This window comes from Netta rufina, assembly GCF_964035555.1.
Source record: "Netta rufina genome assembly, chromosome: 19".
Lineage (NCBI taxonomy): Eukaryota > Metazoa > Chordata > Aves > Anseriformes > Anatidae > Netta > Netta rufina.
In genome coordinates this window covers 10,473,242-10,500,925 of record NC_140143.1, presented here as the reverse complement: position 1 = coordinate 10,500,925, position 27,684 = coordinate 10,473,242, and the positions used below count along the sequence as shown (strand labels likewise).

The 27,684-nt window shown below is 62.4% G+C and overlaps 1 protein-coding gene across 1 annotated transcript; it reads right to left on the bottom strand.

Moving 5' to 3' along the window:
• Window positions 1–1,688: 1,688 nt before the first annotated feature.
• On the bottom strand, window positions 1,689–26,133 carry ARHGAP44 (Rho GTPase activating protein 44; the record flags this gene model as incomplete). The annotated part of the gene is made up of 22 exons (XM_084298632.1): window positions 1,689–1,828; window positions 3,613–3,993; window positions 4,098–4,213; window positions 4,506–4,898; window positions 5,963–6,184; window positions 6,508–6,525; window positions 6,959–7,139; window positions 7,307–7,398; window positions 7,633–7,746; window positions 7,830–7,910; window positions 8,672–8,753; window positions 9,533–9,644; window positions 9,756–9,883; window positions 10,448–10,529; window positions 10,638–10,706; window positions 11,832–11,949; window positions 12,603–12,679; window positions 13,469–13,580; window positions 13,719–13,795; window positions 14,083–14,187; window positions 15,251–15,290; window positions 26,081–26,133. The coding sequence occupies 22 exons, from the start codon at window positions 26,131–26,133 to the stop codon at window positions 1,689–1,691; spliced, it is 2,793 nt and encodes a 930-aa protein (XP_084154758.1).
• Window positions 26,134–27,684: the final 1,551 nt, after the last annotated feature.

Sequence of the window (27,684 nt, the reverse complement as noted above, 5' to 3'; positions counted from 1 at the left end):
GGATTGGGGCATTTCTGCACCATGAACATCCAGCTCCCGGGTGCATGGTGCCGGGGGCATCACGCAGGTACCTGGAAGCGGCGCATCCCTGCACCGTGAGCACCCCAAACCTGGGTGCGTGGTGCCGGGGGCATCATGCAGGGGGGTGCCTGGAATGGAGGCATCCCTGCACATCTGGCACCCCAGGAAGATCCCGCAGCAGGGCACCCTGCACCCCGCTGCACCGGGGGCATCCTGTGCCGGGCGTGCCCTGCACCGCGGCCCCCAGCCCCTTCCCAACCCATGCCTTACCTGGGAGCAAGCACCAGGCAGCAGCGTGGGGGCCGTGGGACATCAGGAGAGGAGAGGATTTATTCTGTACGGAGAGTTTTATGCAGAGATGGTTTTGGTTTGTACGAGGCGACTCGTTTTGTACGCCGCTCGCGCTCTCAGGGCTATGCAAAATGCGATTCCTCCACCCAGCTTTTGTACGCGGGGGCTGCTGGCGGCGGCGCTCTGAGCTCTTTTATTAAAGACACGTGAAAGGAGCCGGTGCCGTGCGTGTGTGTGTGTGTGTGTGTGTGTGAGTGTGGTGCCTGCCCGGGTGAGACCTGAAGCCCCCCTACAAGCTCCTGGAGTGGGTCCTGGGGGGGGTTTGGAGGTGGCCATGGGCCACCTGAGGGCACAAGCCTGTGGGGAAGGGGCTGGGGTGCAGCACGGCAGGCAGGCAGAGCCCCCCTCCAGCACCCACATGGCAAGGAGTGGCTGTAATGGGGTTTTCCTTCACCCAAGGGCACAACCCCACTGCTTCATCCCCACCCCGACCCCCCAAAGCCCACTTCCACAGCACGGCCCCACGACCACCACCACAACCGGCTGCAAAGCCACCGCAGGCATCAAATAAACCCAGGCTCGGGGCGAGTTCAACAGCAATTTGCACATTTATTTCGGGTGCTCCCGCCCTCCCCTCGCCCGGCCCCCCCAAGGGGTTACGGTCACATCGCGGCGGGGCCGAGGGCAGCCCGGGGGGGGGCTGGGCTGTGCAGCGCGGGGAGCGGAGTGGGGCCGGGGGGGCCGGGAAGGCGAAGCATTTCCATGTACATTGGCCCTTGTACGCCAGGTCAGGTGGAATGGCTCCAAATAAAACAAATATATATATATATATTTCTCTATATACAAATATATAATATATATATATCTATGCCCACCAGATATATATATATACCATCTCTCTGAAAAGGATAAAAGGTTACTTTGTCTCTGCATGCACAACCAAAGCCTCTGCTCCACGCCACCAACCCACGACGACAGCGAGCGGGGGCTGCAGGCGGGGCACGGGGACGCATCCCCCCCCCCAGCACTCGCCTTATTGCTGCTGGGCCGGCCTCCCCCAGCCCCGCTCGGCCACAGCGAGCGCACGGTGGGGTCGAAGCAAAGAGACGAGACCCCAGAGCAACGCCACCCGTGTGGTGCCCCCCGTGCCCTGTTTCGGGGGGAGGACGGGGCCGCTGGCACCTCTCCAGCCCCGGTGGCACCGCGGGGACGCCGGATGCGCCCCGGGACATGGGCGCCTGCCGGGGGGGACATAGGCACCGAGTCACAAGGCAAAGTCTGGATAAGGCGACCCCAACCCAACCCAACCCAACCAAGGAGCAGTGTCCCCCGAGCGCCAGCCGGGTGCCGCGGGGACGGGCGGGGAGGGGACGCTGTCATAGGGCCGTGCTCTCCGAGTCCTCCTCCTCCTCCGGGGGGGCTTTCACCGACAGTCTCTGCGCGGCGTCCGGCGGGTCCCGGCGCAGGGCGGCATCGACGCCGAGGTGGATGGACGGGATCTCGAAATGGACCAGACCTGCGGCGGGCACAGACGGGCGGTGAGAAGGGCTGCCACGGGGGCACGGGTGGGTGCTGGCACACGGCGTGCTCCGACGGGCGGGCAGCGCTTGGTGCCACTGCTGGGGAGGCACACGGGGCCCCCAGCCTGGCCAGCTGCCTGACCCCGCTCCTGGAGGGACGTTGGGGTCCCTCAGCAGGCGGCAGGAACACACCCAGGGGAGCGGGGGAAAGTCCTGGGCCCTGCTCCTGCAGTTGCTGGCTCGGGGACCCTGCCAAAGGCGGCAGCACCCAGGGGAGCAGTGCCAGAGCGCAGCGACAGCTGGGCGCAGTGCTGGGGGCACCAGGGTCGGGTGCTCTGGTGCTGGGGGGCACCAGGTATGGGTGCTGTGCTGGGGGGCACCGCACCTGGCTACAGACGCACCGCAACGCCTGGGGTACCACGCTGGGGTGCGTTGTGGGGGCTGCACCGAGCCCCGGGCACAGCACCGGGGAGCAGCAGGGGGACGCAGCTCGCCTGGGGACAGCCCGACCCCACTGCTGCATGGTCCCCCCGTCCCATCCCCTCTGTGTCACCGGGCACATCAAGGTGCTGCGTGTGGGGACAGCCGGCTGCCAGCCACGCTGCGCCCCGCAGGACATGCAGTGCCCCTGGGGCACCAAACTCTGCCAGCACCATGTCCCCAGGCTGTCCCCACTTCCAAAGTGTCCCCTGCGATGCCCAGGATGGGGAAATGCCATCCTGCCACCACGTCCTGCCACCCCTTGGCAAAGCCCCTCGGGAGCTGAGCTGGGGACACCATTGGGTGCCCGCTGCCACTTTGCTTCTCCAGGGCCGTGGGGCAGGAGGGAGCCAGCGGCACGAGGAAGCCAGAGCCAGGTGACAAAAGTGTCCTTGCTGGCAGGATGGGGCTGGGGGCGCGCTCTCACCTGCCCCATGCACCCACGGGTGGCAGTGGGGAGGGGGTGGCCCTTGGGGACAGCAGTGGTGGGGGACGGGGACAAAGAAACAGCGACAAGGTCAGGACACAGAGGACACAGCAGCAGAGCTTTGGGGCACTGCCCAGGGACACTGCCACCCTCCTGGGGACACAGCCATCTTCTTAGGGACACTGCCACCTTCCACGGGGCATTGCCACCTTCCTGGGGACACTGCCACTTTCATGAGGACACTGATCTTTCTGGGAACACTGCCACCTTCCCAGTGAGGTCACAACCTTCCTGAGGGCAATGCCACCTTCCCAGGGACACTGCCACCTTTGTGAGGATATTGTCATCTTCCTGGGAACACTGCCACCTTCCCAGGGACCCTGCCACCTTCCTGAGGACACTGCTACCATCCGAGAGACACTGGCACCTTCCTGAGGACCTTGTCACCTCCCCAGGGACCTTTCCACCTGCCTGATGACAGTCATCTTCCTGGGAACATGACCACCTTCACGAGGACATTACCACCTTCTTGAGGACACTGCCACCTTCCCAAGGACACTTCCACCTTCCTGGGGACACTGCCACCTTCCTGGGGACACTGCCACCTTCCCAGGAACATTACCACATTCCTGAGGACACCACCACCTTCCCGAGGACATTACCACCTTCCTGAGGACACCGCCACCAAACCCCAGGCCACGAGCAGCCGTCCTGGTCCCTCTGCTCCGCAGACGCAGCCGTGCCAGCAGACCACAGCCCCGGCTGCCCACGGGGTCCCAGCAGGGTCCCCAGGTGGGGTCCGTGCCCTGGACGGCTCCGAGCACCCCGGCGCAGCCCCGGCGCGTCCTCAGCGTCCCGCAGCGGCTGGGTTACCTGTGGGCACGCTCTCCCCGGGGGCCACGGCGTCGAGCAGGGGGGGCTCCGCGGGCTGGGGGCTAGAGCCGGACGCGCTGGCCGTGGGGGGCTGCGGCGGCGGCAGCGAGGGCCTCTGCCTCGGCTTGGGGACGGGTCGAGATTTGGTTACAGAGCCGCCCAGGGGAGGAAGAGGAGGAGGAGGAGGAGACGGGGAAGGTGCGGCGGCTGGGGACAGCTGACCTGAGGCCAGGCAGTAGCCTTGCGGGTAAGCGAGTCCATAGGGCGCGGGGGTGCTCGGTGGGGTGGGGGACAGGCTGGCGGGGGACGGCTGGCCCGCCGGCGGCTCCGACGTGCCCCCCGAGGGCGCCTTGGGCGGGATGGGCGCCAGCTTCTTGGAGGCTGCGGGAGAGACGGACAAGGCGGACAGACAGACGGGCCGACGGACGGACGGCGGTCAGCGGGGCGAGGGGCGCGGGGAGGCGGGCGCGCCGCCGGGCACCCACCTTTGCGCAGGCTGCGGGGGCTCTGCTCGGCGGGGGACGGCGGCGCGGCCGCTGCCTGCTGCCCGCTGCCCTTCTGCGGCCCGGAGACGGGGGAGAGCTCCTTGGGTTTTAAAGTGCTGGGGGGGAAGGGGAAAAAAAAAACAGCAGTGAGGTCCTGTCCGCCCCGGCACCCAGCGCCCCGGCACCCAGCGCGTCCCGGTGCGAGGCGGTGCCCAAAGGTGCCCAGCGCCGGGCTGGGGGGTGTTAAAATCCGACTTTGCTTTAATTGCAGCTTTTTAAAGCGATTTCTCCGCGCAGAAGCCATGCTGCAGGCAAGCCCCCACACGGCTCGCAGCCATTCCCGGGGACGGCGGTGACACCGAGGCCACCACCCATGGGGGGGCACCCAGGGGTGTCGGGGGCAGTTACCTGGCCAGGCTGGCTCCCACCGGCGTGCGGCCGCCCCCGGGGGCAGAGGGCAGCGTTCGGGGCCGGGGGGGGGGCAGGAGCAGGGGGGCAGCGATGGGGAGCGGGCAGTGCCACGGGGCCAGGGAGCGCTGCGGGGGCACCGGCAGGGAGCAGGGCTTGGGGCGAGCGTGGGGGGCGAGCAGAGGGCGAGGGGAGGAAGAGGAGCAGCGGGGGGGAGGCAGGCTGCGGCTGCAGCCCAGCCAGAGGCGCAGGGGTGCGGGGCCGAGCCCCAGGGCGGGCTGTGCCCAGGGCAGGGGACGGGGCTGGGCACCGGGGGCCGGGGGACCCCGCTTGTCCTCGGGGCGGGGGGGGCTGTTGCAGCAATCCGACCAGGCAGGCGGCGCATCACCCGTGCTGCAAAATGTCCAAAAACAGCCACAGAACAGCAAAACGATAGAACGAGGAAATAAAAGACACGAGCAGAAGAAGCATCGGCAGGGGAGGAAGCGAAAGCAGCAGTGAAACAGCGGCGGAGTGGGAGCGGGCACGGCCCCACCGAGCGCTCGGGGCTGCTGCAGGAGAGGCCGACACCGAAATGAGGGGGGATTTGGGGAACAGCCCCTTCCCCGTGCCTGGAGAGGCGAGCTCCAGGCTCTGCATGGTCCCAGCCATGGAGCCATCTCCAAAGGAGCCCTTGGCACGTCCCCGTGGTTTGCGGTGCCATCGGCAGCCCAGCTCGGCCGGCACCTCTCCTCCAGCCAGGGGAGGAGGAAGAGGAGGAGGAGGAGGAGGAGGAGGGGGTGAAGGCAGCTCCAACACGGGGGACACGGTGCCTTGGGAGCCAAGCACAGAGCAGAAGCAGGCTGGGCACAAACAGCACCAAAATACAGCAGCAGCAGGACAGTGGGGACCCGCCGGGCACCCGCCGTGCTGGGCGCAGCAGCAGGGGACCCCCACAGCCCCCCCGGGACAGGGCTGGGACAGCTCCGAGCCCAGCCCCAGGACCCGGCCCCTGGGCAGGATGAGCCCAGGGAGTGCTGCAGGGAGGGTCCCACCTCCATGAGAACCCCACAGCACCCGTGGGTGCTCGGCCAGCCCTTTGCCACACAGCTCATGGCTGGGGGAAAACAGCCCTGTTGGGGCAGTGCGAGAGGGAGGCTCCCTGTTTTGGGGCAGGAAGGTGTAATTTAGATATTTTCCTCTACTTGGTCCATGCAGGATGAAGCAGACACACAGACCTTGGGCTCGGGGAACACCGGGCTCCTTTAGGCTTTCGCTTTGGCCGCTGCAAACCCAGCAGCTCCTTCCTTTGGGTTATCACCCAAATTCCAGCCCAGGATAACCACGGTGAGCCCGGCTCATTGCAGACCCCACGGGGGCACCACGGGGACGAGGAGCACCCTCTCCTCCCGCTCCCAGGGGGTGGCCGTGCCCGGGGGAGGAATCACCATGGGGACAGGGGATGGGGGTGTCCTTACCTTGCCCGCTCAGCTGCGGGTGGGAAGCCGAAGCTGGTGGGAGGAGGAGAGGGGGTCGCCGAAATATCGGGCGCTTGCTCGGGGATGGGCGAGTGCGGCGTGGCGGGCAGCTCGGCGGGCGGCGCGGGGGGCTGCGTGGCCGGGGGGGTGGCGGACGCCTTGCGCCCCCCCGAGGTGCCTCTGCGGGCCACCCACGAGGTGTCCATCACCCTGACGCCCATGCTGGGGGGACAGAGACGGGTCCTCAGCACCCGCACGGTGGGACGGGACCGTGCTAGGGCCCCTGTGGGGTGCCCCCACCCTGTGCAGCCGCCCCAAGCCCAGCTGGTGGCCAGGGCTCGGGGCCGGCTGCTGCAGTGGGGTCTGGTCCCCACAAACGCCTCTTCCACAGGGAAGCTGCTGGGAATGGACCTCCACGGCAACAGGGCAGCGGTGGCTTTGCAGGACAAGCTTGTGTCACCGGCCACGTCGCCCCTTGCCCCGATACCAGCAGGCACCAGCATCCTCCCAGCACCCTCCCAGTCCTGCCGCGGAGGACACCGTACCTTTGGATTTTCCTAAGGCTGCGTGGACAGAAACACACAGTTATTAGTGGAAAAGAAGCTAAAATGAGCCACACGGTGCAGTGCCTGCTGCTTGGAAAGGGAGCTGTGAGGCCGAGGGGCTTGGAGCGTGTGTGCAGGAGGGACATGGGGGGGGACCAGGTCGTGCTGGGGCTGGGGAAGCCCAGGGGATGGGGCTGGGACCTGGCTGTGGGCCCACAGCACTGAGCAGGGCACAGGAGGTGACACGGGGAGAAGAATGCAGCCCCAGCCCCATGGCATGGGCCCGCCTGCTCCCATCTCCAGCAGGCTTGGGGCTGGTGAGAAGCTCGGGTCTCATCCAAGCACCCCCAGCTCTCATCCCAGCAGGGACAGTAGGGTCCTCCCATCCTGGGACCACCCGACCTCCACCAGTCTGCACCCTTGCTGTGACCCCCTCTGTCCCCAGCCCTACCCATCCTTCTTGTAAAACTCCAGCATCATGTTGTCCGTGGCCACGCTGAGCGGCCGCCGCGCCTGGTCGTGCTGCTTGCGGTCGGCGTGGTCCATGTCCGGGGAGGGCATGGAGCTGTAGTTGGCGTTGTGGTTCACGTGCATGGGGCTGCCGTAGTTCCCCGTGACGTTGAACTCGATGTCTGGGTGGCAAAGCGAGACGGGGACATCAGAGCTCTGACCCCCAGGGCCAGGAGGGGCAGCTGGTCCCCATGATGCCCATCCCATCCCATCCCATCCCATCCCATCCCATCCCATCCCATCCCATCCCATCCCATCCCATCCCATCCCATCCTGGGGCTCAGCCCACCTCCGGGGAAGAACCAGTCTGCGTGCTGGATGAGCGGCTCGATGATGCCCACGATCTGCAGGGAGACGGTCGTCATCATCTCGGTGATGTTCCTGCAACACAGCGGGCAGCGGCTCGGCGGCTGCCACCCCGCCACGGCCCGACCCCGCTCCCTGTTGGGTTTTATCCACCCCTCACCCTTCCAGCAGCCCCTCGGGTCTCTCGCCCCTGCTCTGCAGCACCTCCATGAGGTGCTGCCCCCACGCTGCGGGAGAAACCTTTCATGCCCCAGGGCTGTGGCTTCAGTCCCCGTCACCCCCTCGCACGTGCCCAACACCATACGCTACCCTTCTGCCTGCGGCCAGAGGAGGTTGGGGCCCAGCACGATGGCCACGTTGCTCGGCGTCATTTTGTTCATGTCCTGGTACTCAGTCAGCTTGGCCAGGAATTTAATCAGGTACCTGCAGGGGCGAGCCCAGGTGCGGGTGAGGCAGGGGGCACCTTCCCCATGGCCACGGTGGCTCCTCGGCCGCCCCACGCTCACCTGATGTTGTTGTAGTTGGCCTTGGGCAGCTTCTCGCAGGCGTTCCACAGGGCCTGCAGCCGCTTCTCCTGCTCCGGGATGCTGTGGGAGGGGATTGGGATTGGGGTGAGCACCCCGCAGACCCCAACCCTACCACCCCACTGCATGTGGCACAGGCACCGCACCGAGGGGGATGGCGCCCTTCACATTGGGGTGCTTGCTCCGAGCTCGTTCCTTTAGCAGCCCGAAACACCGCAGGGATGGGTTTGTGCATTTATAGCAGGAGGTCTGAGCGCCCTCGGGCAGGGTTTGCAGACCCAGCCAGGAACGGGAGCAGAGCCCAGCTGTGAGGTGCTGGGAGAGCTGAGCCACCTCGGGCAGGGTGCTGTGCACCACGCTGGGGACATCAGGGTTTGGTGACATCAAGGCCACTGGGTCATGCAACCCCCAAGGAGCATCACAGAGTCCTCAGACCCTGAAGGAAACACCCCACATGCTGGCAGCTGGTCAGAAACAACTCAAGAAGGTGCCCACACTGGGCTGGGTGTGTGGGAGCATCGGACCAGGAGCCTGGGAGCTCCTGCGCTGCTGCCCTCCGTGCTGCTGGCCATCCGTGGGCCGTCAGCCTTCGTGCTCGGCCTCCTCACCCTCGGGGAACTGCCACGGGGCTACAATTTGCTTGTTTAGCCCCTCCTGAAACTCATTTGAAACTGCTTTGGGGAAGATCCCCAGGCAGACCTCAGCAGATGCCAGCACCGGACCAGGGCTGGGGCACAGGCGAGGCCAAGTACGGGGCTGGGGCTCTGGGGGGACACCCGCGGGGACAGCCCCAGCCCCAAGGCCACCTCCCGACCCGGACTCACTTGGAGGCCTGGATCCACTCCTCGTACAGCTCAAACGTCATCAGCGGCTCCGGCAGCTCGCGCAGGTAGGACTTGAGTGCTCCTGAAGCACACAGCGGGCACGGGGCTCACCACGGCTCACCAGGGCCACCTGCACCCCTCTGCTGGCGGCACTGCCCGGCGTGTGCTGCCTCCCCAGACCCGTTCAGTTCACTGCAGCCTCCTCGAACCCCAGCGGCTGCTGAATTTCCACCCCCTGCAGCTCCTCCCTCTCCCTTTCCCCTCCAGCAGCCCCTCTGCCTCTCCTTTTTGCCCAGCACCATGCCCCAAGCCCCCCACTCAGCACATCTCTGAAGCTCGGTCGGTGGCTTCCAAACAGGACACCAGTGCCCACACCCTGCAGCCAGCAGGAGCCAAGCCCAGGAGGGGAAAAGCTGACTCGCCTTTAAACCTAATTAATGCTCAATGACAGCCCAGCAGGCCGGGCTCTGCGTGCAGAGGGCATCTTGCATCACTGCAGAAGCAGCAGAGAGATGATTGAGAACTCAATTAGGGGGTGTGTGTGTGCAGCTCCCTGCCTGCTCTTGGCTCCTCTGGAGAATCTCAGGCTCAGCATAACCGTGGGGTTCATCCCTCAGCAGGGGCAGAGGGGAGGTGCATGCACTCGGTGAGGGATGTCCAATTCAGGCTCAAAGCAAGCCTGAACCCAGCTCTTCGATGTGTTCAGCGCAGCACAAGCACCTCGCTGGCTCCTGCCCTCGGCAGCATCCCCCCCGTGCCCCAACGCAGGGCTTCCACTTTGCCCGACACAGGCTAGCCCCCGACCAGCAGAAGATCAGGACCAGGGCACCCCAAAGCCACCAAACCCCGGGTGGTCCCCACCTGCGATGGCGTGCGGGTCGGCCGAGTACTCCTGCACGTCCACCACGCAGCAATCCAGGGCGGCCTTCAGCTTCTTCAGCTTGGAGGCAGAGGGAGCCACGCGGAACAGACCCTTGGCAGAGGACACAGGGAGTGTCGGCACCAGGGCACGGCCCCGAAACCTCCCCGGCCACTTGTCCCCATGCCACCAGAGGTGGCCAGGACGCTGGCACCCAGCACCCACCTCCTCCTGCATGCCGCACTCCAGCAGCATGGTCACGCAGGCCTCCACGGGGAAGGCGATCTCCCGCCCGCTGACGGCCAGGTGCTCCTCCAGCGGCTTCCCGAAGGATGGCTTCTCCATCCACGCTTCTGCAACGGGCAGAGGGGTGATGGGGGACAGAGTGGGGGGCACCCCGTGTTCTCCTCACCGCCCCGGAGGAGAAGCTCGGGGATGGCAGCGGGTGTTTGGGTGTTGATGCAACACCACGACCCCGCATTTCTGTCCTGGGACACCCAGAAGTGGGTTTTAAAGGTGAAATCCTAGCAAAACATTTCCCAGCCATCACATTTCAAGGGGGCTGAATGATACTTTCCAGGGGAGCAACGTCTCGCAAACATTTGCAGGCTTCTCCCCCTTCTTTTACCACAATTTGAGGACTCACTCCCTGCCCAACCGGGGCACAGGGCGGCTGCTGGGCTGACAGCACAGTGGCCTCAGGGGACGGGGACACTTCCCCAGCTCAGGGACAGGTGGGATGCAAAGAGGGGGAGCAGACAGAGGGTGCCCAGCTGCAAGCCAGGCACCACGCCACACGGTGACACCGCAGTCTGTCTGCAAAGCCACGTACGGCTGCCGGCGTGACGCCGGGTGGTGGGCTCTGTGTCCCCAGTGTCACCCCCCTCGGGAGCGGGACGAGCCCTGCGTGCACTCACCCTGCTGGGCTTTTATCTGTGGCAGCACGTTCTGCAGAAGCGCCAGCGACTTCCTGTGGTACTCGGCCTGCACCTCGATCAGCTGGGGAGAGAGGGCACCGAGTGCGTGCGGTGCTGCCGGCGCGGTGGGGACGGGCACGGGGCAGCCGCAGCGCAGGGCCGAGGGGAGCGGCCGGCTCGCAGCGCTTACCGTCTGGAAGTAGTTTGCATAGTCGATTTCTTTGGCCACGAAGCTGTACATGTCAGCCGAGAGCTGGTCCTGCAGGGAGCACAGAGTTAGGAGCACGCCCAGTGCTGTGGCCACCACAGTGGACAACGCTGCCCGCCAGCTTTCCTCCCTGCCTCAGCCTCAGCGCTGAGCCCAGCGCAGCACGCTGCAGCGCCTGCTCGAGATGTGCCCAGGACCCCAGACGCCCAGCAGCACGGCGGGGCTTTGCTTTCTGCTGCGTTACAAACTTCTCCACTCTCCCACAGCCTTGCAAAAACCCCAGTTTGCCGTTTCGAGCTTCTCAGAACGATTTACGTGGAAACCTCCCGGGCTGAACAGCACGGATCTGGCACAAATCGCACAAAAGTTTGCTCTTCGCTCGCTGCATCGCTTCTCCCGTGCGAGCAGCCCCTCAGCTGCGTTTCTGCAGAGCAGAGCAGCACAGCTCGTGTGCCGCGGGCACTGCATCAGCACGCACACAGCACAGCCCGACAGGCCCTCGGGTGCCCCTCCTGCTTTCTGGCAGTGAGGAGGAGGGAGCTGGCTGCTCCGAGCTGCAAGGAGCCCTCCCAGAGCTGCACGCAGCCCCGCGGCTCACGTTTTCTATCCTCACGCTTTCTCTATGTACTTTGCAGCTGCTCTTTAAGAATCCCCCTCCTGCACTGACACTGGAGGACATGCAGAGGGCTGGGAGCAGATTTCCAAGGCCACTCGGGTCCTGCCTCTGTCCCCACGAGGTGACTCAGCCGAGCCCTGGGGACGGGATGCTCTCGGGCTCCCAAGAGCTGTGGGACACAGGGGGACAGAGGACCTGTGGCTGGGAAGCATCACTCACACCCAGCAGTTCTGGGGCACAGCACCTGCTTTTGAGGGTGGCACGTGCTGTGCCCGAGCACCCCACAACGCCCTGTGGGGCCGAGAGGGGACCAGGGCTGCCAGGGGCTGTGCTGGGCACGGGGCCAGCCCCGGGGAGGGTTTCTGGGTGCAACGGGGAAGCAGAGGGGGTGATGCTGCAGGTTCCCACTGCAAGTGGCGCCTGGGATGCGAGGGGATGCTGAAGCCCTGGCTGCACGTGGAGGTGTCCCCAAGCCATGCTGTCCCTCCCGCTGTCCCCTGACGTCCCCACACCCCCACGTGTCCCGGGGTGGCCCCAGGCCGAGCCCCCGCGAGCGGTACCCTGCAAATCTCCACTCGGTTTGCTGCCTCCTCCATCTCCTCCCTGAGAGCGTCGGCTTTGGCGCCCGACGGCTGCAGGTTGCTCGACAAACTCGATGACTTTGCGGACTGCTGCCACCTGCGGACAGCGGGCAGGGTGTCAGGAGGGGCAGGGAACACGCAGAGCTGGTGGGCAGCCCAGGGACCCCCTGCCAGCCCCCAGGGCTGAGCACCACGGAAAGGGGCCCAGCCCGTTCTGGGATGCAGGAGCCGCCCCCAGCCCAAACGCTCCCTAGCTCCAATTTAGCAATTATTATTTTTCAAACGCTTGCAGACTGCCTCGGGCACAGCCCCAAGCGGGCTGTTCAAGTCACCTGGGACACGGGGTGACGCCAAGGGACATCACACGTCCCCAGCTGGGCTCTGCCAGCCGAGCGCTGCTCTACAGCAGCAGGAGCAGCTGGCTCTTTGCCACCATGTACGAATTCAGCAAGATAGGGAGAACAGGAAAAAATAAAGATTTGGGCCAGAAAAAAAATACATTTTTTTTCCTGCAGTGTGCATGCAAAGAAAAGGGATTTTGCAGAGAAGAGCAGAGCTATGGGATCACTGTAGAGCTTGACTTAGAGGCATGGTGACACGGCCGGGCTGTGACTTCCCACGGCTGCTGGCCATGCAGTTTGTCACCTCAGCCACCCAGGACCTGGGGATTTACAGAGCCAGGGGCAGCTCGGAAGCCCCTCACCAGGCGCGAAGCCTGCCCAGCACAGACAGCCCGGCTGCAGTTCCCACCTCGTCCTCGAGGAGTCCATGTCCAGCACCAGCTTTGCTAAATGCTTCCTCTGTTTTTGGATATTTGGGATTTCCACCTGCAGCAACACAGGGGCACGGGAAGAGAGAAACACCTCACTTAAATCACCACAGCATTAGGAAGGCAGCGCAGCCCATCCCTCCTCTGCTTCCCACCCGTGATGCTCACAGCACCTCAACACCAACACGCAAGTGTGAAAACCCCATCCCCGAAAGAGGCATCCTTCGGTCAGTAAGTCCTCCTGCACCTGGATACCTGGCTTAAGGAAGAAAAACTCTTCCTGGGATGTGCCAGCCATAGCAGCAAAGCCTGCCACGCACAGACAGCGTCTGCCAAAGGCTCTGCAGCGGCTGAAAGCCCCAAAGCTGCAGCCCGGCCCTGCTCTCCTGTCCTATCACCAGCAAGTCAATAAAGCTCTTCGTATTTCAGCCGGGGGCGATAAAATCAGAATGGAGCCCATGACATTTTGCAAGACATAAAAGGGAAAGAAAAAAAAAAAAAAAAAAAAAAAGAAGAAGAAGCATTTGGCAAAATTAAAAAAACAGAAAGTTGGCAGCAGGAGGAAAAAAGAAGGAAAAAAAAAAATCCCAGACAACAACCTCCCTTGTTTGGAGCTTGGAAACGTGTTTCAGAAATAAAAGCGTTCAAGCCTCTGCCTTGAAGAAAGACAGAAAAGAGCAACAGCCAAGCGGGACGGAGGCTGAGCAGGGCAGGGAGCTGCCCCACGGCCGGGCTGGGGGCCGTGCAGACACCGGCTGTGCTGAGAGCAGGAGCTGGCACCCAGCACCCCCGACGACCCCCAGACGCCACCGCCCGCTGCACCCGGCTGCGTTTCGCCCAGCCCCACCTCAGCCAGCACGAAGAGCGGCTCGATGACGTCCCTCTCCACCTGCAGCTCGAACTGGATCAGCTCCTGCGCCAGCTTGTCCTCCGCCTCCCCGCACAGCCTCAGCATCTTCCTGCAAGGGGACGGCGAGGCTGGGGAGGGACAGTAGCAATCCCGGCCAGAGCCGTGGGGCATCCTGCTCTGGGGTCTGTGAGGTGAGGGGCAGGGATGGTGGGCACCGAGGGGACGTGGTGGCGGTGCCACCTCTTACCCCAGCAGGGAGTCGTCACCCAGCACCGCCGAGCCCTCCATCAGGCACTGCGCCAGCGTTGTCAGCGGCAGCTTCTTCTGCAAAGGGAGCGCCCCGGCACCGTCAGGCTCCCCGTGCTCGTGGGACATCACGCTGTCCCCAGCCCCACGTGGCTACGGCCACCCAGCCCCTCCTGCTGTCACCCGGCTGTGCTCCTGCACGAGCTCTGCCCAGCACCTCGCTTACACAGGTGCTTTATTCACATGTATACAACCCCTCTGCCCCACGCACTCCTGCGTGTGCACCCACATGCATCCGGCTAAAGGAAAGGAGGAAACGGCTCCGCAGCCTGCTCGGCACCCCCCGGGAGCCTGGTGAACCTCACCGAGCGCTTGTCGGCGTCCACGCCCTGCTGGCCCTGCAGACATGCCGTCAGCTTCTTGTGGGTGCTGTGGGAGACCTGCTTCACCAGCTCCAGACGCTTCTCCACCTGCGGACACAGCGGCACCCATCACCGCCCCGTCCTTCCTCATCTTCACCCTGGTGCAGCCAAATCCCTTTGTTAATCAAAGGGATTTTAATTGCCGGTGCGTCGGGCTGGGTACAGACTCCTGGCTGTCCTCCAACACCCTGCTGTGCCAGGCAGAGGGTCAGTGGCCCTGGGGACAGGCGTGGGGACAACAGCAGTGCTGGGACAACGCTGCTGCAGCCGAGTGAGGGCAGGAGCTTTCTCTCCCCAGGAAAGCTTTGTTTGCACCAAACTGGCAGATACTCAACCCCAGGGCTGAAAATTGCCTGATTTGCCTCGGACTTGCTTAAACAGGGAAGTCCATCCAAAAGCTCAGTGAGATGAGTCACTAAATGTCAGCAAACAAGATCTGACGAAAAACGTAGCCGAGACCGTCGGGGAAAATGCGCAGCTAAGCATAAAGTGCAACATCTGGGAAAATAATCCGGAAAAACAAATAACCCCTGCCCCTGGGACACGGGGACGTGCCAACAGCGCAGCAGGTCCTTCAGGGAGCAGAGACGGCAGGATAGGTGTGGGACAGGCTGCTCTGCCTCGGTGAGGGCCCTGCACACCAGTTGTACATATCTACACGTCTGTGTATGCCTCAAAAGATGGGGCACTCTGCGCAGGAGGAACGCAGGTGTGTGACAAGGAGGCAATGAGACACCACTCCAAAAAGGGGCTACATTCCTGTTTCCCTTGAGACAACCCCTCCAAAGAAGGTGTTGCACTGACACAGAGCAGCTCGCCCCTTCTGCCTGCTGCACCTTCCTCCTCCCCAAAAGATGCGACCACCCCACACAGCACCGAGGCCCAGGCTGTGTAGTGCCAGCAGAGACCTGAGCGTGCACGGAGAGACAGCAGGAACTAAAAATGGAGCCATGAGAAACACTGACCCGCACTGCCAGGCTGGGGAGCCCCCGTCCAGCCCCAAACCTCCCGTCCCTGTCCCCATCTCGCACACACCGCCCTGTGCCACTGCAGCACCCGCAGCCACCCGTGGATGTCGGGGCTGTGGCTGCCCTCTTCAGAGGCACTTTACCTGCAGAAGATCTTCGCTCAAAACCTCCGTCTTCTCAGCCCTGCGAGAGCAGAAAGACAAAAATGAGTTGGTGCAGGGCCTGGTGCATGGCCGTGCTGGGCATGGTGGGATTTCACACAGAATCACAGAATCACAGAATTGCTAGGTTGGAAGAGACCTCAAGATCATCAAGTCCAACCTCTGACCTAACGCTAGCAGTCCCCACTAAACCATATCCCTAAGCTCTACATCTAAACGTCTTTTGAAGACTTCCAGGGATGGTGACTCCACCACTTCCCTGGGCAGCCTGTTCCAATGTCTAACAACCCTTTCAGTGAAGAAGTTCTTCCTAACATCTAACCTAAAACTCCCCTGGCTCAACTTAAGCCCATTCCCCCTCGTCCTGTCACCAGGCACGTGGGAGAACAGGCCAACCCCCACCTCGCTACAGCCTCCTTTAATGTACTTATAAAGAGCGATAAGGTCGCCCCTGAGCCTCCTCTTCTCCAGGCTGAACAAGCCCAGCTCCCTCAGCCGCTCCTCGTAGGACTTGTTCTCCAGGCCCCTCACCAGCTTCGTCGCCCTTCTCTGAACCCGCTCAAGCACCTCGATGTCCTTCTTGTAGCGAGGGGCCCAAAACTGAACACAGTACTCGAGGTGCGGCCTCACCAGAGCTGAGTACAGGGGGACGATCACCTCCCTAGCCCTGCTGGCCACACCGTTCCTGATACAAGCCAGGATGCCGTTGGCCTTCTTGGCCACCTGAGCACACTGCTGGCTCATATTCAGCCGACTATCCACCATCACTCCCAGGTCCTTCTCTGCCTGGTAGCTCTCCAACCATTCCTCTCCCAGCCTGTAGCTCTGCTTGGGGTTATTGCGCCCCAGGTGCAGGACCCGGCACTTGGCCTTGTTGAACTTCATGCAGTTGACCTCAGCCCATCGGTGCAGCCTATCCAGATCCTCCATTTGCTCCTCCATTGGTCTGTACAGGGACCGGACTGCTCTATACTCCTGCTGGAGACGTGGTCAGTGGGAGCGAGGGCACCCTCAGCACCTTGCCCATGACACCAAGCTGTGTGGTGCAGTGACCCTTGAGAAGGAAGGGCTGGCATCATGAGGGGTCTGGGCAGGCTGGGAGGTGGGCCCATGAGGCCCCCATGAGGTTCAGCAAGGCCAAGGGCAAGGTGCTGCATTGGGCTGGGGCAATCCCAAGCACAAATCCAGGCTGGGCAGGGAATGGGCTGAGAGCAGCCCTGAGGAGAGGGACCTGGGGGTGTTGGTGGATGAGAAGCTCCACATGAGCTGGCAGCGTGTGCAATTGCAGCCCAGAAACTGCACCCTGGGCTGCCCCCAGCAGCGTGGCAGCAGGGCGAGGAGGGGATTGTCCCCCTCTGCTGTGCTCTCGTCAGACCCCACCTGGGGCCTTGAGCTCAGCTCCAGGCCCCCAGCACCAGAAGGACGTGGAGCTGTTAGAAGGAGTCCAGAGAAGGCCACGAGGATGCTCAGAGGCTGGAGCACCTCTCCTGTGGGGACAGACTGAGGGAGCCGGGGCTGTTCGGCCTGGGGAAGAGAAGGCTCCAGGGGTCACCTCACAGCGGCCTGCCCGTGCCTGAAGGGGGCTGCAGGAGTGCTGGGGAGGGACTCTGTGTCAGGGGTGTGGTGGTAGGACGAGGGGTAGTAGCTTTAAGCTAAAAGAGGAGAGATTTAGATTAGATATTTGGAAGAAATTCTTCACTTACAGGGCGGCAAGGCCCTGGCGCAGGCTGCCCCAGGAGCTGTGGGTGCCCCATCCCTGGCAGTGCCCAAGGCCAGGCTGGATGGGGCTGGGGGCAGGGTGTCTTTAAGGTCCCTTCCAACTAAAGCAAGCTGTGACTCCATGACTATGCACACATCAGTTTAAGGCTCTCTGGTTCATCAGCCCCGTGTGCAGCCCCTGCATGAGCCCCACATGCCTTTTTTTTTTCCCAGTCATGGTTTCTGGTCAGAAAGCTTCTCCCCACCACACCCTAGACAAGCAAAGCCTGGAGCATCGCCATCACTGCCCAGGCTGTGCTGTGCAGCCAGAGACACAGCCCTGCTGCAGGGACCTGCACATCCCCACAGGCAGCCTGACCTCTTTGCGTGGGGCTGAGCACACAGGGGTGGTGCACAGCTGGCAGGATGAGCCCAGCGGTGCGAATCCAGCTTGCCTGGTTGTGCCAAGGCACAGGATGCTGCAGGACCTCACATCCAAGCTGCAGGACATTGCAGAACCCCATGTCTGAGCTCCAGGATGCTGTACAACCCCACATCAGTGCCCCAGGATGCTGCAAAACCCCACACCCGAACTCCAGGACAATGCAGAACCTCACGTCCGAGCTCCAGGACAATGCAGGAACCCACATCTGGCCCTAAACCATCCCTCCTGTGGATCACAACAGCTATCACCATGCTGGAACAGGGCACGCATTTCCCCCCCCAGGCACCCTATCATTGCCCAGACACCCCAATGGGGTCTGAGCACCCTAAAATGCACAAAGCAGAAGGAGCAGCCCCCGTGCCTGGAAGGATGAGCCATGGTGATGTGCTGGGCTCCTCTGGGGACGATGGATATTTTGCTGCAGAAAGGCCAATTGGCACAACTTACCTGCAAAGCTGAGAGAGCCCCTGCAAGCATCCACACTGCACTGGTAGGCAAGGAGACATGTTGAAGCCATTGCACACTGTAATGTTTATTCATAATCATAGAGGGGTTTTTTTTACAACTTTAATAAACCATTTCTTCTTTAAAAAAAGTTATCTGTGTCAAGATACACTTGGACAGAGAGTGGAATTTAGCTAAAATGTAAAGGTCAGTTGTCCTCTCAAGGTTTGTCACTGGTTAACGTGAGGCTGGAGCATGACAGCAAATTGCTCTCATCCTTTGCCCTCCTTGGAAAAAAAAAAAAAACAAAAACCCACAACCAAAAAACAAAACAAAACAAACAAACAAAAAAAATACCCACCACCTAACTTGCCCAAGCTCTGTTTGCTTTTCAAAACTCAACATGATTTTCTCAGCCCTGAGAACCCAGCTACAGAAGTGCAGAGTTGAATAAGCGGAAATGCAGAATATGAAAGTGGAAACGAAGAATTTGAAAGTGGAAGTGAAGAGCACCGGGCGGAAAGTTCACAAGCGGTGCCAGCAGCGTGGCCGCGGGCTTGCAGCCAGGGGCAGGACTTTGTCTGCAAGTTCATCAGCGAACACGCTGAGTTCAAAGCCTTTATGAAAATGTAAATGAACTGTGCTAAATCCAGCTTGCATAGGAAACTAGTCGTAGCGTCCAATTTAAGTCAGTTTATTTTTAAAGAGGCACAGAACCCGTTTGGTATAATTAAAAAAAAAAGGATTTAAACGTGCACATTACACCTCCTTGAGTTTGGCAAGCAATCGACCTGCTCTCCACCTGCCAGGTTACGTCCCCAGGGGCTCTGCTCCTCCCCGGCGCTCCCTTGGCACACCTTCCTACTGCCCTTTGTGAAGCTTTCGTCCTGTCTTTGGGAGAGGGGGGCCCAAAAAGTCCCTGGGATGCTAAACCCCATTTATCAGTCATTTCTAGCAGTATTTGTGCTCTTTTAAGGCACCATGCTAAGACCTGTGCCCGCTCATGGATGGATGGAAATAGGTGAATGTGAAAAACCAAGGATTTTTACACCCAGTCATAGAGGTAGGTGAGAAATGCACCCATGGAGAAAACCGATTTTGGAGCCCCTCAGAACCAGACTTGCCTTTAAAAAAAAAAAAAAAAAAAGGAAATTAAAAAAAAAAAAAGGCTGTTCAAGTGTTACTCTTCTGCAAATCACCATCGCTAGCCCTTTTGGGCAGGGTTGGAAACGGTGCAGAATTATCCTGGGCATGGAAGAAAGCAGCGAGTACCCAAAGTACCTTGTCAGAAACCAAACCATGCTGCGGCCACACGCATCGGAGCCACGCAGCATCCCCATGGCACTCCCTGACCTCACTGCTGGGAGCAGAATACTTTCAGCATCAAGCCTCTGCTATTCGGAAGCAGATATGGCATATGAAGCTAAACCTAGTCAGCGTCCGTGGAGGGGAAGGAGCAGGGATGCACATGAGCACCGTGCACCCACAGCACCCGGGGGAGAAGCCGTGCCACCGCCCAGCATCGCTGCCGCCTGCTCTGTGCCCCATCCCCGTGTCCGCTCTGGGGAGATGGAGCAGCTGGTGATGGCCATGCAATGGCTGTCACCACAGAGAAAATGGGTAAATAAGAATAGTGATGGTTTTTGTGTGCTTTTTCCTTTTCCAGACAGCGAAATGGAGGGGTTTGCACACCCAGGCTGCCAGGACGGTCCCGCTCTGGCAGATCTCTCCCAGCCATCATAAAACACCCCGCGCTATGCTGCACATGTGCAGGAAGCAGGAAACATTTCAAACGGGGTAACAAAATCTGGCCTCGCTCTGCTTTCAAGCACCTTTGCGGCACAGAAAAACCTCAGCGTCCTTACCATCCACCCCAACACAGGCACCCAGCACCAAGCCCACGGGACGTTTAATCGGGTCAGGGGGCCTCCAGCAAACAATCTGGCTTACAAAAGGGGGAGAAAAAAGGGCTGCAGAGTCTTAGGGGCATTCATGAGCAAACGGGAGCTCAGCGCTGCTCCAGACGGAGCAAGCGGCACATCCCTAGGGGTGCTGCGTGGTTATCCCCAGCCCGTGCCGTGCACCCATGGGTGCTGCAGGAGCTGGGCTGGTTTTACAGCGGGATGAGGACCCCACAAGGCTTCATGGCCAAGCTACAGTCACCAGCAGTGGCATGGGCACTGCTGCGATGAGATGGCATTCCTCACAGCACTGGGCTGGGTACCACGTCAGGCGGGATGGATCCTGCACCGCTGAGCCCGGCCCCGCAGCCACCAGCAGGGAATTTCCCTCCAGCACAGACCCATCAGCCGGGGTCAGCCGAAATGGGCTGAAATCGCTCGGTTTTGGAGCGGGTGCAAGGTCCTGCAAACCACCAGGCTCTGCTGACTTCCTGCCACCAATCCTAACTAAGGTTGTTCTTTCTTTTCCAGAACGCTCAAAAAAAAACCACAACCCAAAACCAATTTTCTTCATTTCTGTGTTTGCTCCCACCGGCAGCACTCCAGAATCTGTAAATTATACCCAGGAGTGTGAGAACCGAGCAGCATCTCCAAATGCACATCAAACCAGAACAAGCCGTTCCAGATGGCCGTTCCACACGTAAAGATTATAAGGAAAAAACCCAACGCCGTCCCACTCCCCAGCCAGCGGATTGCATTGCAGCTCCGTGCCGGCAAAATCCCGTGCTCTCTGTTGTGCTCCTACCACCTCAGCCTGAAGTTAACACGGTTTTAGAGGGGCTGGGGGCCTCTACCCTGCCACGTAGCATGCACTGCGTTGGATGATGGTTTGTTATCCCCCATGGGTTCCTCAGAAGCTGCAGCCTTACAGAAACTCACCAAAACCAAGATAAGCCGGTCTGGGTTTCCCAGTGCTGGGAATCGTGCCTGGCAGCAGAAGGGATGCTCTCGTCTTCCATTCAGACATTGTGTCCCCCCAGGAATGCCCCCAGCACCTCCAGCCAGCTCCTGGCCACCTCGCTTCTTGCCCAGGCGTTTCTGTCCCTGTGCCTGGTGATGTGGGTGCAGGCAGAGCAGGACAGGGACCCCCGCATGGGGCAGGACCACATCCAGCCCCAGCGGGCTGGTGACACCATCCCCACTCACATAACGCGTCTTCTGCAAGCATCACCCCCAGGACAGGGGCGTGGGGACCCTCTGGCCACGAGCCCACCCCTTTCCCTGCTGGGGTCCCACTCCCGTGAGCAGCCCCTGCCCCCTCACAGCAGGATGAGCCCCGGGCTCTCCATCCCGCAGCCCTGCACACAGCAGGGGGAGCACAGACACTGACAGCCAGAATAACCCGGTGCCCCCAGCCCCAAAACCCCACTCATTACACGCACCCTGCAGGCAGGCAGCCAGGATTAGTGGCTTTCTGTGCCTTCTTCCATCTTTCCACCAGGCAAAGGAGAGCACGCTCCTCCCCTTCTCCTTCAGATTCCCACCCCAGAGCTGTTTTTCTCAGCACAAATCCAGGCAATTATCAGCCTCGATCATCATCCAGACACTTGTGTCCCCGCAAACATCTGGGAGAAAGGGGACAATTAATACGTGGTGCTAAAAGCCAGCGAGGGGGGGATGCAGCCACTGTTTGGTCGGCGTTGGCTTCTGTGAGAAATAATCACTGCCAGTAGAAATCAACACCAATCAAGCAAATTAATTTGATTTAAACATAAATACTACATAATCCTCCAACATGAAATTGTGCGTTGACCTCGGGAGCTGCAGCGAGCTGTCTGCTTCCCCCGAGCATCCCCGCAGCACCCGGATTTCCACTCCGCAGCTGGACCGGGTGGCACAAACTTCCACCAGAACAGGGGCACGACGGCTTCCCCAACACCGCCCCTCATCTGCCAGGTCCCAGGGCTGAGCCCAGCCCTGCTGCTGCTGCCGTGGTGCTCGGAGGGATGCAGGAATGCTGCTGCCCGTCGGGTGATGCACGCTCACCCCAATACGTGCTTGTCGCTGTGTGTGGCACCCCCACGCACGGGCATCGCGCCCCGCTGCCCCGCACCGCTCAGCACCACCACGGAACGAGCTTTTAGGACAAACAAAACACCCACCACAAGGAGCTCCATCTTTAACACGACCATTTCAACCCCATTCAGGATTTAGCTGCGGTGTTCTCTCCCAGAGGGAGAATCATCACCAAATTTCTGACCGGCTGCTCTGAGCGGTGCTGCCCACGCCGGGGGCCGGAGGGGTGCAGGACGCAGCTGGGGGGGCTGCTCTCTGCCCGCCGCGGGGGCTGCGGCTCCTGCCCCAAAACAGCCCGGCAGCCGGCCGCAGCGAGGGGGAGGCAGGCTGCAGGCGGCCAAGGACTGACTCCCAAGGACGGCCGGGGCTCAGCTCCCCCTCCAGCAAGAAAAGGGCTGGGGACGGTGCACAAGGGGCTGAGAAAAGGCAACCCACGGCCAGCAGCCGTGTCCCAAGAAGCACAGAGGTGACCCAGCCCTTGTAAAGCATCCTCAGAGCAGGGCTGAGCACCTCTGCTCCCTGTGCCAAGCCCTGCACCTCCTCGTGCACCTTTGGGTGCTGGCACCCATGGGGCAATTCAGGTCCTGACCCCCAGAGCCCTGACCTGCCCCATTTCACTGAGCTTAGAGGCACACAAAATGCAGCAAGCACCACGAGGACACCACGCTCGAGGTGACACTGCCATGGATGCCCCGGGCTCCTGAGCTGTGTTCAGCCGGCAGCAGCCCCAGCTCGGCTTCAGGAGAGCAGAGGCACGGGTCTGGCACGGGCAGCACCAGGACCGTGGCAGCGGGGCCCCAGCACCTGCAAACGGCTCCAGCGCGAGCTGAGGGCACGCGGCCCTGCAGACTGATGGAGGGGGAGCTCTGCTCAAGGCCTTTGCACCCCGATTTGGGGCAGCTTGTGGAGCCCCCAGCCTTTCCCAGCCACTCCTCCAGCCCCACATTTGCCCACACCGAGGTTTTGTGAACCTGGGGCAGCCACGGGGACGTTGTTTATTGCCCATTCCCGCTCACCCCTTCCATGCTCTCAAACACCTCGTTAGCCCCCCAAACTCACTGGGAACACTTCTGCCAGCCCCAGGGTCTCAGGGAGCCGACGGGAGGGCCGGTGATTTATGTGCAATTTGGGGACAAAACATTCAGACTGCTCCATTAATATTTCATCACTCCATTTGTCAGCGCTGCCGGCTTAGGAGGAGGATAAAAATATCCGCCCGCCTGCCTTCGCTCGCAGCTGGCACCTCCCTTCTCCCGCTGCCGCGCAGCTCCCGAGCCCCGCGAGCCCAGGGCCGTGATTCCGAACGGCCACGGAGGGGGGGCCGCAGGCACCAGGGCTCCACACCCCGTGCGTGCAACCCAGATACCCGAAGCTCGTCGCTGCCTCCTGCAAATCCCACGGGAAAACCCCCGGCGGCGCAGCGCATCCCCGCGCCCTCCGTCCTTATTTCCTGCAAGGCCGCAGGCAGAGCAAAGCCTTCTGTACCGGAGGCCTCTGGGTTTAAGCGGGGACATCCCAGTGCTTAAGGGAAAGCGACAGCTCCAGGAACCGTGCGCGAGCCTGCAGCACCCCAGGCAGCCTCGCGCTGCGCCCCGAAGCACCGCCGCGGTCCCCGGACACCCAGGACACCCAGGACACACACCCTGGGTCCCCTTTCCCCCCCCCCGCATCCATCGAGCACGTTCCCAGTCGCCTGCTGTGCCTTCAGGGACCTCGAAGTGTCACTTCGCATGAGGCTGCAACTGCCCGGTTTCTCCCTGGCGCGGCGAAGGCAGCGCTCAGACATTCTGGAAAGCCGACGAATTTCTGCTCTGGGAACAGCCCCGGGGCGAGCTCCCAACGGCCTCGGTGGCTCCACGCGTGCAATGGGGAAACAGAGAAATAACCCAGAAACGTGGCACTTTGCAGGCAGCATCTTCAAAGTGTTTTACAGCCACTTACTGATTTCCCTTCCCTCCTTTTGCCCCATGGAGGTAAATACTACGCGCCTCACAGCCTCACAGCCAGGCTACGCAGCTCTCCCGAAGGTCGGGCACCAGGCGCGTGTCCGAGCTGGGACAAGCATTCCCAGACCTCCAACTCTCCTTAACCACCAAAGCAGGGATTCCTGTGACATCACACGCTTATTTTTGTGATGCTGCTGGGAAAAGGTGCTGCGAGGAACCATCCGTGGCCACCCCAGCCCCCAGGAAGCAGGAGGGCGCAGTGGGGTGGGGATGCAGGAGGGGGCAGCAGGAGGAGGCAGTGCCCTGGCCAAGTGGCCGTCTCCTTGTCTCCTTCCTCGCTGCTGCCCTCTCTCCTTGCCCTTCCCCTTTTTCTACCGAGTTAAACAACCAAAATAAAGGAGTAACGGGCACAGCACAGCCCTCCGGCTCCCATCCATCCCACCTACTCCCAAGCCCTGAGGTGCCGGGGAAGGGATGAGCCCTGGTCCCGCAGGGCAGCGCCGCACCTCTGGGTGCTGCCGGTCCCTGGAGGGGGCACAGGAGGGGAGTTCCTGGTTTTATTTGACTTGCGTTAGAGCCAGTCAATTCAAATTAGCGTGAGTCAATTAAAAGGTGCATTGTTCAGGTGTTGGACAGGTGAGGTGATGAAGGGGACGAGCCAGGAGGTGGCAGGACAGAAAAGCCTTGTGGCTGTGCCAAACAGAGCCCAAGCCATCCGTCACCACCACAGCGACGTCCTTGGGGGGGCTGCAGCCCCCAGAACCCCCCCAGGCACACCCCATGGCAGGGGGATGTGGCCATGGGATGGCACCGCTGGGCCCCTGTCCCCTGTCCCCTGCATAGCGCACACATGGGGGGCACGGCCACCCCCACAGGGGGCTTGCTGGAAGGATTGGGGACCCCCTCCACCACCTTCTTTGTGGCCCCCCGGTATTCTCCCCTGTGCAACTCGAGAGACAACCCCCCGGTACAGCGGAGACCCCAGCGCAGGCTGCTCCAGCACCAGTCCAGGATACGGCCCAGTGGTCCCCAGCCCTGTCCTCGGCAAGGACTTGCAGGGGACGGTGGCCCTGCAGCCATGGACCTGACCCTCTGAGCTGCCGGTCACAAGACAGCCGAGCTGCAGCTGGGCACGGAGGGCTGCTGAGCAGCCCCTGCACGAGCAAGAGCACCAAAAACCCAGGATTGGGGCCGGCTGCCTCTCAGCGCCGCGCGGCACCACGCTGAGGACAAACCACCCCTGCCCACGCCTGCAACGGCCCGAGCTGCAAATCCTCGTCCCTGCCGAGGACATCCTGGGGACAACAATCCAGGCTCACGCAGCCCCCTCACTCCCACCCGCCTCACCTGCCGCGAGCATCCCCAAACCTGCCGGCACCCAGAGCGCTGCGCCCGCCCACACCGAGCTCGGGGCCACCGGGCAGTGGGGAAGGAAGGATGCTCGGACACCATTTTGAAGGTGTGCGTGAGCTCACAGCACCACGCACAGCCCCCTGGCTGCTCCCTGCTCCTCCCCAGGGCACCTGGCCCGTGGGGCTCCGGGGCCCAGCCGGGGCTGCGCAGGACGAGGTGCAGGGCTGAGGACCCTCGTGCCCGCACCTACTGGGTCCTGGCTGAGGGCACCCGTGGCTCGTGGCCCTGAGGAGGAGGAGGAGGGACGGAGGGAAGGATGGAGAGATGGAGGGAGGGATGGAGGAATGGAAGGAAGGATGGAGGGAAGGATGGAGGGAGGGAGGGAAGGAGAAACAGAGGGAAGGAGGAATGGAAGGAAGGATGGAGGAAAAGAGGGATGGAGAGACAGATGGAGGGATGGATGGAGGGAAGGACGGATGGAGAGATGGATGTAGGGATGGAGGGAAGGAGGGATGGAAGGATGGGGACACGACCAGGCTGGCAGCCCCCGAGGAGCCCAGCCCGTCACGCAGCTGTCACCCCCCCCCGGCGCCGCGCTGGAGTCAGAAAAGGAAAAAAAAAATAACTCAATCCCTCCCCAGCCCCCCCCCCCCTCTCCCCGCACCGCTGCAAAATCTCGGGGAATTACACAACCGCCGCCCGCGGGCCCGGCGCGCACCGCAGCCCCCTGACACCCGCGGTGCCCCCCCGCAGGCACCCAACGCGCCCCCCCCGCACCCCTCCGGCCCCAGACAGGGCGGGCTGGGGGGGGGGCACCCACGGGTGCTGCTTGGGGGGGGAGGGGTCAGGCTGCGGCAGCGGTGCTGGGGGGGGTCCCCGCGGCTCGGGGTGGGCGGGGAGGGTGCGGGCAGCGGGGGGGGGGCTGCGGGGGGGCCGGTGCGGTGCCCACCTGCCCACGGTCTGGTTGGCGAGCTGCCGCATGCGGTTGAATTGCTTCTTCATGGTGCCGGCGGCGCGGGCGCCCCTTTACGCGGCCGCGGAAGCCCGGGGGGGCGAGGGCCGCTTCCACCGCCCCTCCCGCATCCTCGGCCGGCCGAACCGAGCCGTGCCGGGCCGTGCCGAGCCCAACGGAGCCGTGCCGAGCCCAGCCGGCCCCTGCGCGGCTCCGCGCCTCCGCCTGCGCGGGGCCCCCCCCGCGCTGCGCCGCCCCCGCCGCGGCGGAGCTGGGAAATGTAGTCCCGGCGGGGGGAGCGGGGCAGGGGGCTGCGACCCTCCCCACCCCCCAGGCATCTTTCTTTCAGCCCCCCCCGTGGACCCCCGGCATCCCTACGGCATCCTCCTGCAGCCCTCCGGCAGGCCGCCAGGCAGCCCCCTCCCCCCCCCCCCCCCGCGGTCCCCAGCACCGCCTGGTATCGCCCAGCTTTCGTCCAGCACGCTCTGCACCCCCCCCCGCGACCCCCAGCATCCCCCCAGCATCCCTCAGCATCCCTCAGCATCCCCCAGCACCCCCAACATACCCCCAACATCCCTCAGCATCCCCCCAATATCCCCCACATCCCCCAACATCCCCCCAGCATCCCCACAACATCCCCCCAGCATCCTTCCAGTGACCTCCAGTATACCCCCAGCACCCCCAGCATCCCTCAGCACCCCTCCAACATCCCCACCACATCCCCCATACCCCCCCCAGCATTGCTCCAGCATCCCCCCACAACCCTCCTCATCCCTCCAGCACCCTCCAGCATCCTCCAGCATCCCCCCAGCACCCCCCGTTGCTGCTGTCTGGAGCCCCCCAGGGTTGTGGTGCTGGAGGAGCACCAGGGCTGATGTTCCTACCCCTGCACTGCTCGGGGGCAGCTGCAGCAGGAGCCTCTCTGCACCCCAGGCACGGCTGCGGTGCCTTTTTCACCCAGGACACGGCCGGGGGGGGCAGGACACCTTGAGGTCCTGCTGCTCTGGGGGCTGGGGGGCGGTGGGATGCGGGCTCTTGGTTTGCAGTACTCAGGAGGGTTACCCCAAAGGCTGAACAGCACGGCCGTGCTGCAGGGGATAGGCCCTGCACGGGGCTGTGAGACCGCTTTGAAACCATGCTACCACCTTTGGTAACAGCCCTGGGCATTTTGGGGGTGGGCTTGTTTCAGGACACCCCCGTGCCTGACTGCACCCAAAGGGGCCGGGGAACTGGAGCTCCCTTACGCCCGGCAGAGCAGCGCCTCTGCTGCTGCCTCGGTGTTGGGGCAGAGGGCTGGGGCTCCGGGGGAGGAAGGCTCTTCTTGGCCTCTTTTATGACCGAGGGGATTTTCTGGTGTTGAGCAGTTCCCATGAGCTCTGTTAGGTGCACATCATCCCCAAAATAAGACGATCGGATGCTTCAGCTGCTGCTCTGCTCAGTGCAAACAAGCCCTTCAAATAAAGCAGCGCTGCCACCAACGGTGCCGGCACCGGCACCAACCCGGGCACGGTCGTGGTACGCGGTTCCTAAACAGACATCAAGCCCCAGCCGTGCTCCTTCCAGCTCCTGAAAACCCGGGGGAAAAAAAAAAAAAATCGATG